This window comes from Microtus oregoni, unplaced genomic scaffold (assembly GCF_018167655.1).
Source record: "Microtus oregoni isolate MIOR12 unplaced genomic scaffold, Mior012 000103F_ref0000194, whole genome shotgun sequence".
Classification (NCBI taxonomy): domain Eukaryota; kingdom Metazoa; phylum Chordata; class Mammalia; order Rodentia; family Cricetidae; genus Microtus; species Microtus oregoni.
The window spans coordinates 2,322,013-2,334,144 of NW_024544717.1; the positions used below are offsets into that span (position 1 = coordinate 2,322,013).

Sequence of the window (12,132 nt, forward strand, 5' to 3'; positions counted from 1 at the left end):
TGGCCCATTAACTCTAGCCCTTACAGGCTAATTCTCATATCCCGATCAACCCATCTCTAATAATCTGTGTAGCATCAGTCTTACCGGGAAAGATTCAGCATGTCTGACCTGGCAGCTTGCTTCATGGCGTCTGCCCGGGAGAGGGGAGCATGGCCTCAGAGCTCACTTCCTCTTCCTCCCAGCATTCTGTTCTGTTTACTCTGCCTATCTAAATTCTGCCCTATCAGATGGGCCAAGGCAGTTTTTTTATTAGCCAATGACCTTCCTCCATCACACTCTGAGGCTTACTTAATATTAATTATAAACTGTTTGGCTTGTTATCACAGGCTTATTATTAACTAGCTCTTCTTCCTTCCTTCTGTCCTTCCGTCCCTCCCTCCCTGTAGTTTTAGAGGCGGTCCTAGAACTAGCTCTTGTAGATCAGGCTGACTTCCAATAGAACTCACAGAGATCCGCCTGCCTCTGCCTCCTGAGTGCTGGGATTAAAGGTGTGCCTCACCACTGCCCGGCTTAAGTTACCAATTTCTATTAGTTTATATTTTACCATGAGACTTGCGGCTTGTTACTTTACATCTTGCTTCTCCAGCGGCTCCTGGCAGCTCTTCGACTCTGCCTTCTTTTTTCTTTTGCATCTGTTTAGGTTAAAAGCATGTGCCACCATTGCCCTGTCTAATCATGTTCTGATGTGCTCTGCTTAGTTCAGGATGCCCACACTAACCTGTCATGTTGGCAGCATAACAGGTAATGAAGGCACTCACCAAATGTTAGTTCTGTGTCTGAGATGATACAGCCTCAAACTTTCTTTTGTGGTGCTGGGGCCTTGTCCATGTTAGGCAACTGTTCTACTATAGAGGTACACTTTAGCCTTTGTTTTCCGAGACAGTGGCTCACTATGTAGCCAGGGTGGGCTTTAAATTTGGGTTGCTGTTGTGTGCTGGTGTTATAGTCCTGTACCACACTCAGACTGCGGGTGTGTCTTCAGTGAAGTTCCCAGTGAAAGGAACAATGCAGTCATCACTGTCAAACAGTTCTACTTTTGTAGGAACCAGGAGGAGTGTTAGGACTTCTGGGAGATGTTGTTATGCAGACAAGGTGGGTGGCTTTGGACTGGACCGTGTCCCATGCTGCCTTGGGCCATCTTGATGTGAGGTTGGAGGCATAGCTATTCTACACTTGTTTGAGAATGGACAGCCATTTTTGGAGCATTTTCTCAAATGTTAAACTTACTTGTTCAAAGCACTATGCATGTTGCTTTTAACATATCTGAAAAGCTTTATTTCTATGCTATGAGAGTTCTGTGTAATTTACCACTAAAACACACAAAAGCATGTCTGAAGGATGTGGTTTCTCATTGGGAAAAGAGCAAATGTTCATATGTAGCATAGATCACATGTTCCTCAGCTGAGCATCTTATTCCTACATGCTTGCTAGCAGGGAGCTAGTCATTTTCTACACAAAGCAACTTTATCAGACTGTCAAGAGCAGCTTCAATTCCAAGTACTCCTAGTAGGCTTCGGAAACTCAGAGGAGCAGTTTCTATGATCTTGTTCTTGTCCAGCTCCAGGGCTGTGAAGAAAACACACCTGGTAAGAAACCTTATAGTGCCTGTCTAATAAGATCTTTTCCCCCCAATAGCCACACAGTAGGATGCCCTAGAGACAGGGTGGAGAAGACCAAAGAGTACTGTCACCAGTAACTTTTGAGGCAGAGAAAATGCCTTGCTCCACACGTCTGCAAGGCCTCAGGACAGTAGTCCTCTCATGTGCTGTTTGTTTGGTGGTTACTGATTGAAGTATTTCAAAAGGTGATCTACAAAGTACATTAATGACAGTTTCAACTTTTGATTCTTCCCATGAAAACCCAGATAAGACACTCAGATGGCTTTGTTGGGTATACTGAGAAGTCTTCCGGAAAGGGTGCCTGTAAACATGGAGTCCTACCTCGCTCTGGGACTTTGGTGAGAAGATCCAGCTTCGGAAAAACCTTCCCTTCCTCATCTATTTGTATCTTCCAAACAATCACCAGTTCAAACCTGGAAAAAGGCAGTATTTGGTGCTTTTGGAATTGGGAAAGATTAGCCTCTGAAATGTGGTTTCTGCTGGCCAGGATCACCTTCTCCTAAAGACTTCTCCCCACAGAGGAAACCGTGTAGGAAAGCATATGATAGTTCTGTGGGACAATTTGGAAACTTGGGCCACAGCAACACTTTGTACCTACACCATGGCCAACACCAATGTGATAAGTAATGGGACAGGCAAGAGGACGTTCCTGGAAAATGATCTGAAATGGTTAGAAATCTGCACACGCTTTTTTCATGGTTGGAATTTTCTTATTCTAGGAGCAACCCATGTGCCATATGGCAGGAGAAACAAATGAAAAGTCCAAACCCTCAGGACCCGAGGAATACAGTCAGAACTCCACACTAGAGGATGAGGCATGAGAAGTGAACTACAACCCCATGACAAAGACCAGCTCCAGCAGCCTGTGTAAGGATCTAGGTCCTGAAGAACATACAGGCACATTTGTAAGCACAAAGGCAGAAGAAGGAAAGCAGGAGTGACAGTGGCTGTGGGCGAGTGCTGCCAAGAGTCTTAGGTGCCCAGTGTAGAACTGCACCTGTTTATTTTGGCTTCTCTGAGGCTCTGGTGACCTCTGGCTTCCTGCTTCTGCCTCTGTCATACCAGCAGACACACACACACACACACCCCTCTACCTTCTTGGCTATACATATACAAAGGCCCTTGCTGCCCAAGGCCAGCATTTAGCTCCTCCAGCCCTGCACTCCTTCCTACCTTCTCTCTCCCTTCATGGCTACACAGCAGTCCATCTGCCCACTGTTTGGTATCTGCTGTGATTCCACCTATTTATCCATGGGATACTCTTTAGTCTTCCTTAGGTAATTTCTTAGCCTCTCTTATGGACAGTCCTGGTCCCAGAACCTCTTGCTGCACAGACTTACCCTGGCTGTCTGGCACTGCGGATCTCCATGCAGTGGGAACAGGTGCCCTCTGAGAGATACACACTATCTGGATACTTCTCCTGCATGTGAAAATAAATGGTTACAGTCTGATCCATCTAGAAGAAATAGCATCCTGAAAACCAGGAGAAACATTCTGAAGCCTGAGATGAAAGTGTTCTATGTGCTATTTGCTGGTGCCCACTCTTGTCCTTACCTATTTTTGCCACCCCAGGAGCTCATGGCTATCCCTTTCCTGAGATATCACAATATCACTGTACAGATTCATTTTCAATTTCATTCTATTTCCGCCTGCCTACCACTTGGGATGACTCCTTGCCTCAGGACTTGGATGAGCACCACAGCCCTCAAGCAAGTGTCTAAAAGGCTTTGTACAATGGAGACTTATTCCGTGTCAGCAAAGCCTTTTGAGTTGAGGCTCATGTGGGTACTGGTTGCTATCCTGCTTCAGCAGATGCACCAACCTGTCCATCCTCACAACTCACGCAGATAAGCTTCTGCTCGAATCCTTAATATGAGCCAGGCTCCACCCAGCTGCCCATACTATAGTGGAGGTATCAGGCTCCCTGGTTGCAGTGTTAATGTCTATAGAGAACAGGAATGGGTTGAATGTCACAGATTTCCTCAGATAGTATGACTGCTCTGGACATGTCTGCATGCTAGTTTTCCACAGCAAAACCTAGGAGGCTCTAGCATATTAGAACTGATATACTCATTTATATTCACCATGACAACAAAGTTTGTTTTCCAGGTATTTGAATGAAAGACAGATATAACTGATGTACATAGCAGTGGCCTTGTTGTCTGCTCTTGTGAGAAGAGACTATAGGGTTAGAGGATGAAGAACAAACTCCAAGTTGCCCTCATCATGAGATTTTAGGCCTCAAGACTACCTTTGAAAGGTCCTTCCATGTATCCCTCAGTGCCCGAAGAAGAGATACTTCCCAGGTGATACCTAAGTCAAGCAAGGGCTGTAAGGTGCAGCTGTTCCCGGGGCAGACAGAGAGCCACTGTCACCATAGGCTAGGGCTGGGACTTGGGGCAGATCCTTCTAGGACTGTAGAGACTGGCTGGATTAAAGCAGTCTGGGTCCATCAAATAAGGTTTCATGGGGACAAAGATGTATTACAACCCTTAAGAGAAGACTACTTTCTGGGTAAGCCACTTCTGGCATGGAAAGCCAAGGCCGCCAGCATCTATGCGTGCAGCCACCAACAGAGAGCACATCCAGACACCAAAGCTGGGGTGGACTGGTGTACTTTGCAGATAATTACTAATTTCAGCAAGACAAGTTTTTAGGAGAAAAATGTATACCTAAGTGATTTCCGTGGAAAGTGTTGGTTGATGTTTAAACCTCAGGCTCTTCTAAATTAATAACAACTGTTTGAGGAACGTAAAGGAGTTGTGTGTGAACGTGGCAGTTCAGCTTCCAGACTCTGCTTGGCAGCAGCACATGAGGCTCAAGGGAGTACTGGGGCTTGGGCTGGCTCCAAGGTGGGGCCTGAGGCTTGGCCTCCAAGCAGGAGGGAACTGATCTCCATTCCATAGGCCCCTCTGCCACATGAGTAAAAGGAAGACAAATTAGATGCTTTCACTAAAAAGTATACTCTTAGCTTTTATAATGTAGACAGCAATACTGACATCAGGCAGAGGGCAGGCATTCAAACGTATTTCTGGAAAGCTGGGGACTGTAAAAGCTTCCATGTAAGTTAAGGTTGCTGCATTTAGCCAGCTTTATTCCTTGCCTGATCAACTCTAGAACAAAGTGAAGAGTGAGAAGGAATTAAAAGCTGACAGCCTGACTAGACCCCAAGAACAACAACCTTATTACAATCACTAATACAAGGGCCATTTTTTCCCTTAAATAATTTATTTTTATTTTATGTAAATTGGTGTTTTAACAGTTTAACAATTGGTCTGTGTGAGGTGCTGGATCCCCTAGAATTGGAATTATAGACAGTTGGGAGCTGCCATGTGGGTGTGGGGAACTGAATCTGGGTCCTTTGGAAGAGTGGACAGTGCTTTTACCCTTTGAGTCATCTCTCCAGCTCCAGAAGTGCCATTCTTAATGACAAAGGCATAGGAGACTTTTGAGGGAAAGGCAGAAGAGCTGTGATAAATGATCAAACTATGTAAAATGATCCTGAAGACGGAGACCAGCTAGTTTTTGTTTTTATTATTTGTCCAGACAGGGTTTCTCTGTGTAGCCCTGGCTCTCCTGGAACTCACTTTGTAGACCAGGCTGGCCTCAAACTTGAAATCTACCTGGCTCTGCCTCTTCTGAGTGCACAGGGATTAAAGGTATGCACTGCCACCTCCCAACTGCAATCAGCTAGTTTTAAGAGTGACAGGAAACTTGAGATTCACTGTATTTGACTTTGATAAGGAAGGACTAAGTAGGCAGGGAGGAGTTAATCATGGTCTGAAAAGGCAGGGATGTCCACATTGTATCTTAGAGTGTGTTCCATGAAAACCAGTAAGACAATAAAAATGCTCATCAGAAACCCTCCACCCGGTCTGCAAGCAACACATTTTTTCCATCAGTAAAGCCAAGGCCCAGACATGGAAAACACCTGGCCTGGCTCTGGAAGGACAATCTTGGACATGCTCTGTCTAGTGCAAAGGTGTGTTTTGCATGTCACCATAAGCTCTGCTGTATAGAGGATAATAGAAGCCTGTCTGGGGAAGGCTGAGTTACGGAGGTGGCTATTAGAGGGGCCTCATGCATACTAACCAGCTGGCTCTTGTGCTTCCACCCCAGGGCCTCAAGCTCTTCAGGAGTGCTGGGCCTAAGGGCAACTGAGGAATGTTGAGTCTGTGTTTTCTCAGCTGGGTGCCATATGGAGGAATTTGCATGGAAAAACAAAGCAAAACCCTGGTGTTTATGATAGAGATGGGGTGGGGTGCTGGCCATCCAGCCATTTCACACCCTGGGTACTGAGGCACTGGCTCACTGGAGTGCAGACAAGCTATATTTTAACAGAGCTTTGTAAGGCTGCCTGTGCTATGCTGCAGCCATACTGGCTCAATACTGTAGAAGAGTGACAACATCACTTCCCCTCTACTATGTTTCTGTGGGATCCAATAGCAATTTTCTATGGACAGTTTGGGCATCCACAGATGTCAGTTCATCTTGACTTCAAAAGATTATGCCTGAACTACTGAATGATTAAAAAAACATAATTCATCAAAATGCACAAATATAGCATATTAAAACAACTAGAACACACAATTTTAGTATATGCCCAAGGTGGTACAACTATACCATTTTCTAGTTCCCAAATGTTTTCATTACTCTGTAAAGAAACTGTGCCTTTAGGTGTTGTCCCCAGCACAGAATTAGATAAACACTAACATATTTTGTTACCAATTTCCTGTTCTGGACATTTTAGACAAGTAGAACCCTATAGTATGAACTTTTTTTTTGTGACAGGTTTTTATTTAATATATTTTCAAGACCTACTCACTACCTTAAATAGCCAGTTAATATTATATAGATAAATTACTACAGTGTATCTGTTTATTAACCAATAGATAGATACATGGTTTGTTTTTACCATTGGCCTACTGGAAATAATACTATGAGCACATTCACGGTCTAAACATTACCATTACCTTTTTTTTTTTTTTTCAGAGTCTATATAGTCCTGGCTGCCCTGGAATTCACTATGTAGATCATGATGGCCTCATACTCAGAGATATCCGTTTGTCTCTGCTTCCGGAGTGATTAAAGGTCTCCCATGTCTGGCTCTATCATTATTTAGAAACACGGTTTCATACTGTAGCTCTGTCTGGCCTGGAACTAATCATTATATACACGAGGTTGGCCTTGAAATCACAGAGATCAGCCTGCTTTTGCCCACAGGTGCTGGGATTAAAGGAGTTTATTTAGTTAAAATGATGTGTATGTGTTTACTCATATGTATGTATGTAGGTACCTGTGGAGACTGGAGTTACAGGTAGTTTTGAGCCATCTGATAGGACTGCTAGGAACCAACCGGGTCCTCTAAAAGAACACTACACACTTTTAACCACTGAGCCATCATCTCTCCAGCTTCTTGTATGCATCTTGTGTGAACATCTAATTTCATTTCTCTTGGTTATACGCCTCAGGAAAGCTGCCAAGTCCTGTGATTGATTGCATTGTTAGCCACTGGATGAGCTACTAAACTTTACTGGTCGAGGATTTCCTTTTCTATTCCTTTAGCATCTAGGTTTTGATTTCTTTACATCTTTGCCAACTATTACCTACCAAACATTCTTTGAAATAATTATAGTCATCCTATAAGCTGTAAGGCAATATTCTAGAGTCACTTCTCAGATATATGACACGCAAAAATTATCGCTCTAGCCCCATAATGGCTCCCTCAATCAAAATATCTCTATCCTTGCTCTTGGTCTCTGCCCTTCTCCCATCTTGACTGTCTCCTTCCCTCAAGTTCTCCCCCTACTCCCAATTTTGTCAGGACATCTTGTCTATTGCCCCTTTCTCTTAGGGTTTACCTTGTTACTTAGGGTCGTGGTATAGGCTTGTATCCACTTATGGAGTGAGTACATGTTCATCAGAATTATCTCCCACCTTCCTTTTTCCTTCCTATTTTTCAAGACAAGGTCTCACTCTCTAGAGCTACATTGCATTACAGGTGTGCACCACCAGATCCCGCCCTACTTTCTTTAGCAGTGTAACTTGATTTGAGTTTTGAGTGTTAAGGCTGGAAAGATGAGTCAGTGGGTACAGATACCTGACTTCAGTCTCTGAGAGAACTGACTTCTGAAAGCTGTGGACTGTGGCATGCATGTACTCACACAAACAAAAATTATGCTTTCCATACCCTGTTTATTGAGGCAGAGTCTCACTGAGACTTAGTGATCGCCATTTAGCTAGCTAGCTATGCTGGCAAGCAGGCTCCAGGGATCCTGCTGTTTTTGCTTCCACGGTGCTGAGATTACAAGTGTGTTCAACTTTTTATTTTAATCACTTATTTATTTATTTACTTACTTTTGAGACAGGGTTTCTCTGTAGCTTTGGGGCCTGTCCTAGCACTCATTCTGTAAACCAGGCTGGCCTCGAACTCACAGACTCCTGTTTCTGCCTCCCAAGTGCTGGGATTAAAGGTGTACGCTACTACCACCCGGCTATGTGCAGCTTTTAAAAAACTTATTTATTTTTTATTTATGTGTATGGGTGTTTTGCTTGCATGTGTGTACCACATGCATGCCTGATGTCCATATAGGTGAGGAGAGGGCATTCAGATTCCCTAGGCCTAGAGTTGCAAATGCAGATGGTTCGTGGACAGGGTATTTTTGTGTAGCTCTGGCTGTCCTGGAACTAATCCTGTAGTTCAGGCTGGCCTCTGCTTCCCAAGTGCTGGGATTAAAGGCGTGTGCCACCACATTTGTAAAAGAATGTGTGTTCTGGGTCCTCATACTTGTACAACAAGTACTTTACCAAATGCACCATTCCCAAGGCCATATTTATATATGATTCTTAAAATTAGCTCTTTGGCAAACTTTTGTTATGTTCTATAAGAAAGGAGACCAACTTTATCCTCTGGCCTGTAAACCATTCCAGAACCAACTGTTGAGTCCTTTTGCTTCCTTTTCATTGTCCTGGCTCTGTTTACATTTCAGTCACTCACTATTTTGAAAGCTGGCCTTTTACAAAGAGACACATGCTCAGTAAGCTTCTACTATGGTCAATACGCTCTTGATTTCTCAGGGACTGATGCTAGGACAAGGGAGCATCTTCATATAAAAAGGAATCTCAGCCTGCCTCACACTATACATACACAAAAGTTTAAGTGAATGGGTGAGTCAGACGTAAACCTGAAGAGCCATGGGAGAAGATCCGCCAGAGATGTATCAGTTCCAGAGTGAAAAGCAGTGAGTACAGGAGACATAAAATTGTCTCTGGTAAGCTGGTTTCATCATAACTGGAAACTCTTAAAAAGTCATTGTAAAGACAGGGCTGCCTTAGACAGTGAAATTAACAAGAAGATGTGTAAAGAATATTTATGTTAGGCAGTGGTGGCGTACATCTTTAATCTCAGCACTCAGGAGGTAGAGGCAGGCAGACTTCTGTGAGTTCAAAGCCAGCCTGAACTACAGAGTTAGTTCCAAGACAGCCAAGGCTACACAGAGAAACCTTGTCTTGAAAAACAAAAACAACAAAACTACAGCTGCCGGATCAACAGCTGGATGTAGTGATACACACCTATATCTTATTAGCCTTCCTACCACCTGGATTACACGTTTAATGCTAGCCTGGACTGGCACTGTCTCAAAACGAAGGACAAACAATCCACTTTTAAATGACCAACAAAGGATAAAGGTAACCAAATAAGAATATGGCAGGAAAGGAGCTTCCCTGGCTAGAAAGCAAATGCAGATTTAAACCGCAGTCAAGATGACTGACAATGGAGTTTTGATAGAGTCCCACTTAGGCCATGGTGACTGCTGGGATCCTAGGAGGCCAGCACAGCCTCTCTGCCAGCGATCATGGGCCTTGGTTCCCAACTTAGTCATTTGTTGGCTGGGTAACTTTGAGAAATCACTTTTAAACCATCAGCAGCAGCAGCTGTTGTTTAATTTGAAATAGTTTTGAGTTGACAGAAACTGCATGTGGACATGGAACTGCTGTTCATGACCTATAGCTTGCTAGGATTATTATTTACCATGGTCCTCATTTTCCCGTCAGAACCTGCTCCTAGGCTGGCCTCAAACTCACAGAGATCCACCTGCCTCTGCCTCCCAAGTGCTGGGATTAAAGGCATGCACCACCACAGTCCAGCCTTGCTTTTAGTTCTTATTGGAAAAAACTGGTGTTATAGGTTGTGGCTCATGTTGCACCCCTACTCCCGTTGTGGAAATAAGGAGTTGATAGGATTTAGTAGCCAGACAGCCTCGTTCTTAGAGTTTCACTACAGCTTCTGTGTGGAGAGAGTAAGGAAAGGCGCACTCATACACACCAACAGCCATTTCTGTACCCGTCTCTGCACACAGATGGCTACAAACAGGTATGATCTCTGGTGGACACTTCTTTTCAGGTTGGTGAATCCACAGGCTCAAGACTAAGAAGATTCAACAGAACTAAGAGAGAGGTAAAGAGTGTGTCTGCCTAAAGACATCTCTTCTCCTCTTGTTTGACTATTTCCCAAACACCAAAGAGTTTGATGTCCCTCACCCGTAGCTCTGAGGTTCTAAAGTCACTTGTGCAGAGACAAAGATATTGACTTCAAGTAAAAAAATTCTAAATACTGACAGTGGACACAGTGTAGCATCCACATGACAAGTCATCTGACTCTGGGTCTAGGCAAGGCTGGCAGGTACCATGATCCTTTTAGTCAGTGTGGCATGTGGATGAGGCTCACACTTGTGTGCTGTGTTTTGGACTGCCACTATAGCAAGCAAAGGCTTAGCAATTCTAGAGGAACTCTGGAGAGGAAATCCTCTCACCACAGTCTTCTGAACTGACCAAACCAACCCCACCAGCATTAGAAGCCCATTTTGGAAATGTTCAGATTAGCACAACCACCCAAAGGGGAAGCACAGTACATACCTCAAGTGCTGACTCCGCCCCTAGCTGACAGATGTACAGAGGGTGTGAGTCCTTTGATTACATAAAGAATGGAAAGACTGACTATCCGTGGACTTTAAGCCATTTTCTCTAGAACTGTATTTTTTCAAGTAAACATTCCATGAAGCAATACAAATAAAGTTGAATGAAGTAGCTTCGTTGCCAGATTATATCCTCCAAATCATATTATCCTAACTTCCTGAACTTGGTCCTGTAATCTGAGATACAAAAACAGTGGCCAAAGCACAAAGTCTGCACCAGGTTTTCTGGGTTGTAAGATCAATGGGGCACAGCTGCTTACTGGTTCACCTCATCTGATTCTTAACAGAGGTCCGATGTTATCAGGAAAGGAAGCAGGGCATTGAGAAAGATCCTCTCAGGACAACTGATAGACCCATCCACAAAAATAATAGAGGAGGTCCATGATGAATACTGCCTATCCAGAGGGTCTTCACAAACATACACTAAGTGTTGCCCAGAGAAGCAAACAACTAGAACAATCTCTATCCCAGGCTCATGGCCACGAACTCAGGACAGTCATAATGACATCACAGCACCAAGGTTATGAGCAAAATCCCAAAGCTCCAGGGAACCCTGCCCAGCCTAGGTGTGACTTTTCATCTAACCCTGCAGATGGCTTGGAACCTTATCAGGGAATGTTGCCAAACATTTTCCAAGTGCAGAACCCAAAGGATAGGTCCTACTTCCACACTGCTGCTCTCTTCCACCGTCTATTTCAGATTTCAGAAGAACTGGAGGAGCTTAGATTTGGAAGAGATTTACTATATTGGAGTATATTGTGACAACATTTTTAAAATAAAGACTTGGGGAATTTTAATAAGAACAAGAAAGTAAACACGAGCAACCAGCTGGTGGCACTAGGGTAAAGGAGAGTAAAGGCTAAGCTAAAACTGTACAAAGGAGACTACAGGCTGAAGGTCACACATCCCATGCCCTCCTGGGATGAGCTCTGTATGGCTTCCAGGCTAAGGACAATTGAAAAAACTCAAAGGACTTAAAGATGCATGAAAATGACCTGAAAGTCAACCACAAGTACCCACAATGATACACATGTAATTACACATGTTCACTGATACTTGCTACGGTGGTGGAGCTCATGAGGTGGGTGTCTTGGTCACTGTCCTGCTGCTGTGAAGACACCATGATCAAGGCAGCTCTTATAAAGGAAACCTTGAATTAGGGCTGCTTACAGTTTCAGAGGCTTAGTCTCTTATCATCATGCTGGGAGCATGGCGGCACATAGACATGGTGCTGGAGAAATAGCTGAGAGTTATACATCCCGATCTGCAGGCATCAGGGAGAGAACTGGGCCTAGCACAGGCTTTGGAAACCTCAAAGCCCATTCCCAACAAGGTCACACCTCCTATTCCTCAAATAGTGTTACACCAAGATAACTATGGCAACCTTTCTTATTCAAACCACCACAGTGGATGAGAGGCAGGACAGAAAACAGGGTGAATTAAGAGGAAGGGAAAGCTTCCCTTCATCCTGGGATTAAGACTGTGCTTCCCACTGTCTCAGGACTAAGAAACTTCAACAGAACTAGTGAGAAAGTTTG

General features: G+C 44.0%; 2 protein-coding genes across 4 annotated transcripts in view; one reads left to right on the plus strand and one right to left on the minus strand.

Moving 5' to 3' along the window:
- Positions 1–6,812, plus strand: part of LOC121443255 (inositol-pentakisphosphate 2-kinase) — a 51,423-nt gene extending 44,611 nt beyond the window's left edge. The window contains exons 14-15 of one of the 3 annotated variants that reach the window (XM_041644942.1): positions 1,865–1,957; positions 2,339–2,584. In XM_041644942.1, the coding sequence (XP_041500876.1) occupies positions 1,865–1,957; positions 2,339–2,440 (195 nt within the window). In that variant the 3' untranslated portion in view covers positions 2,441–2,584. Of the gene's footprint in view, positions 1–1,864; positions 1,958–2,338; positions 2,585–6,611 lie in introns of those variants that run through there. The other 2 variants (XM_041644945.1, XM_041644944.1) reach the window with 2 other exon arrangements.
- LOC121443260 (centromere protein P-like) overlaps positions 1,223–12,132 on the minus strand; it is a 191,543-nt gene continuing 180,633 nt past the window's right edge. The window contains exons 6-8 of the mRNA XM_041644953.1: positions 2,960–3,039; positions 1,941–2,032; positions 1,223–1,566 (exon numbers count right to left, since the gene is read on the minus strand). Of these exons, the coding sequence (XP_041500887.1) occupies positions 1,439–1,566; positions 1,941–2,032; positions 2,960–3,039 (300 nt within the window). The 3' untranslated portion in view covers positions 1,223–1,438. The remainder of the gene's footprint in view (positions 1,567–1,940; positions 2,033–2,959; positions 3,040–12,132) is intronic.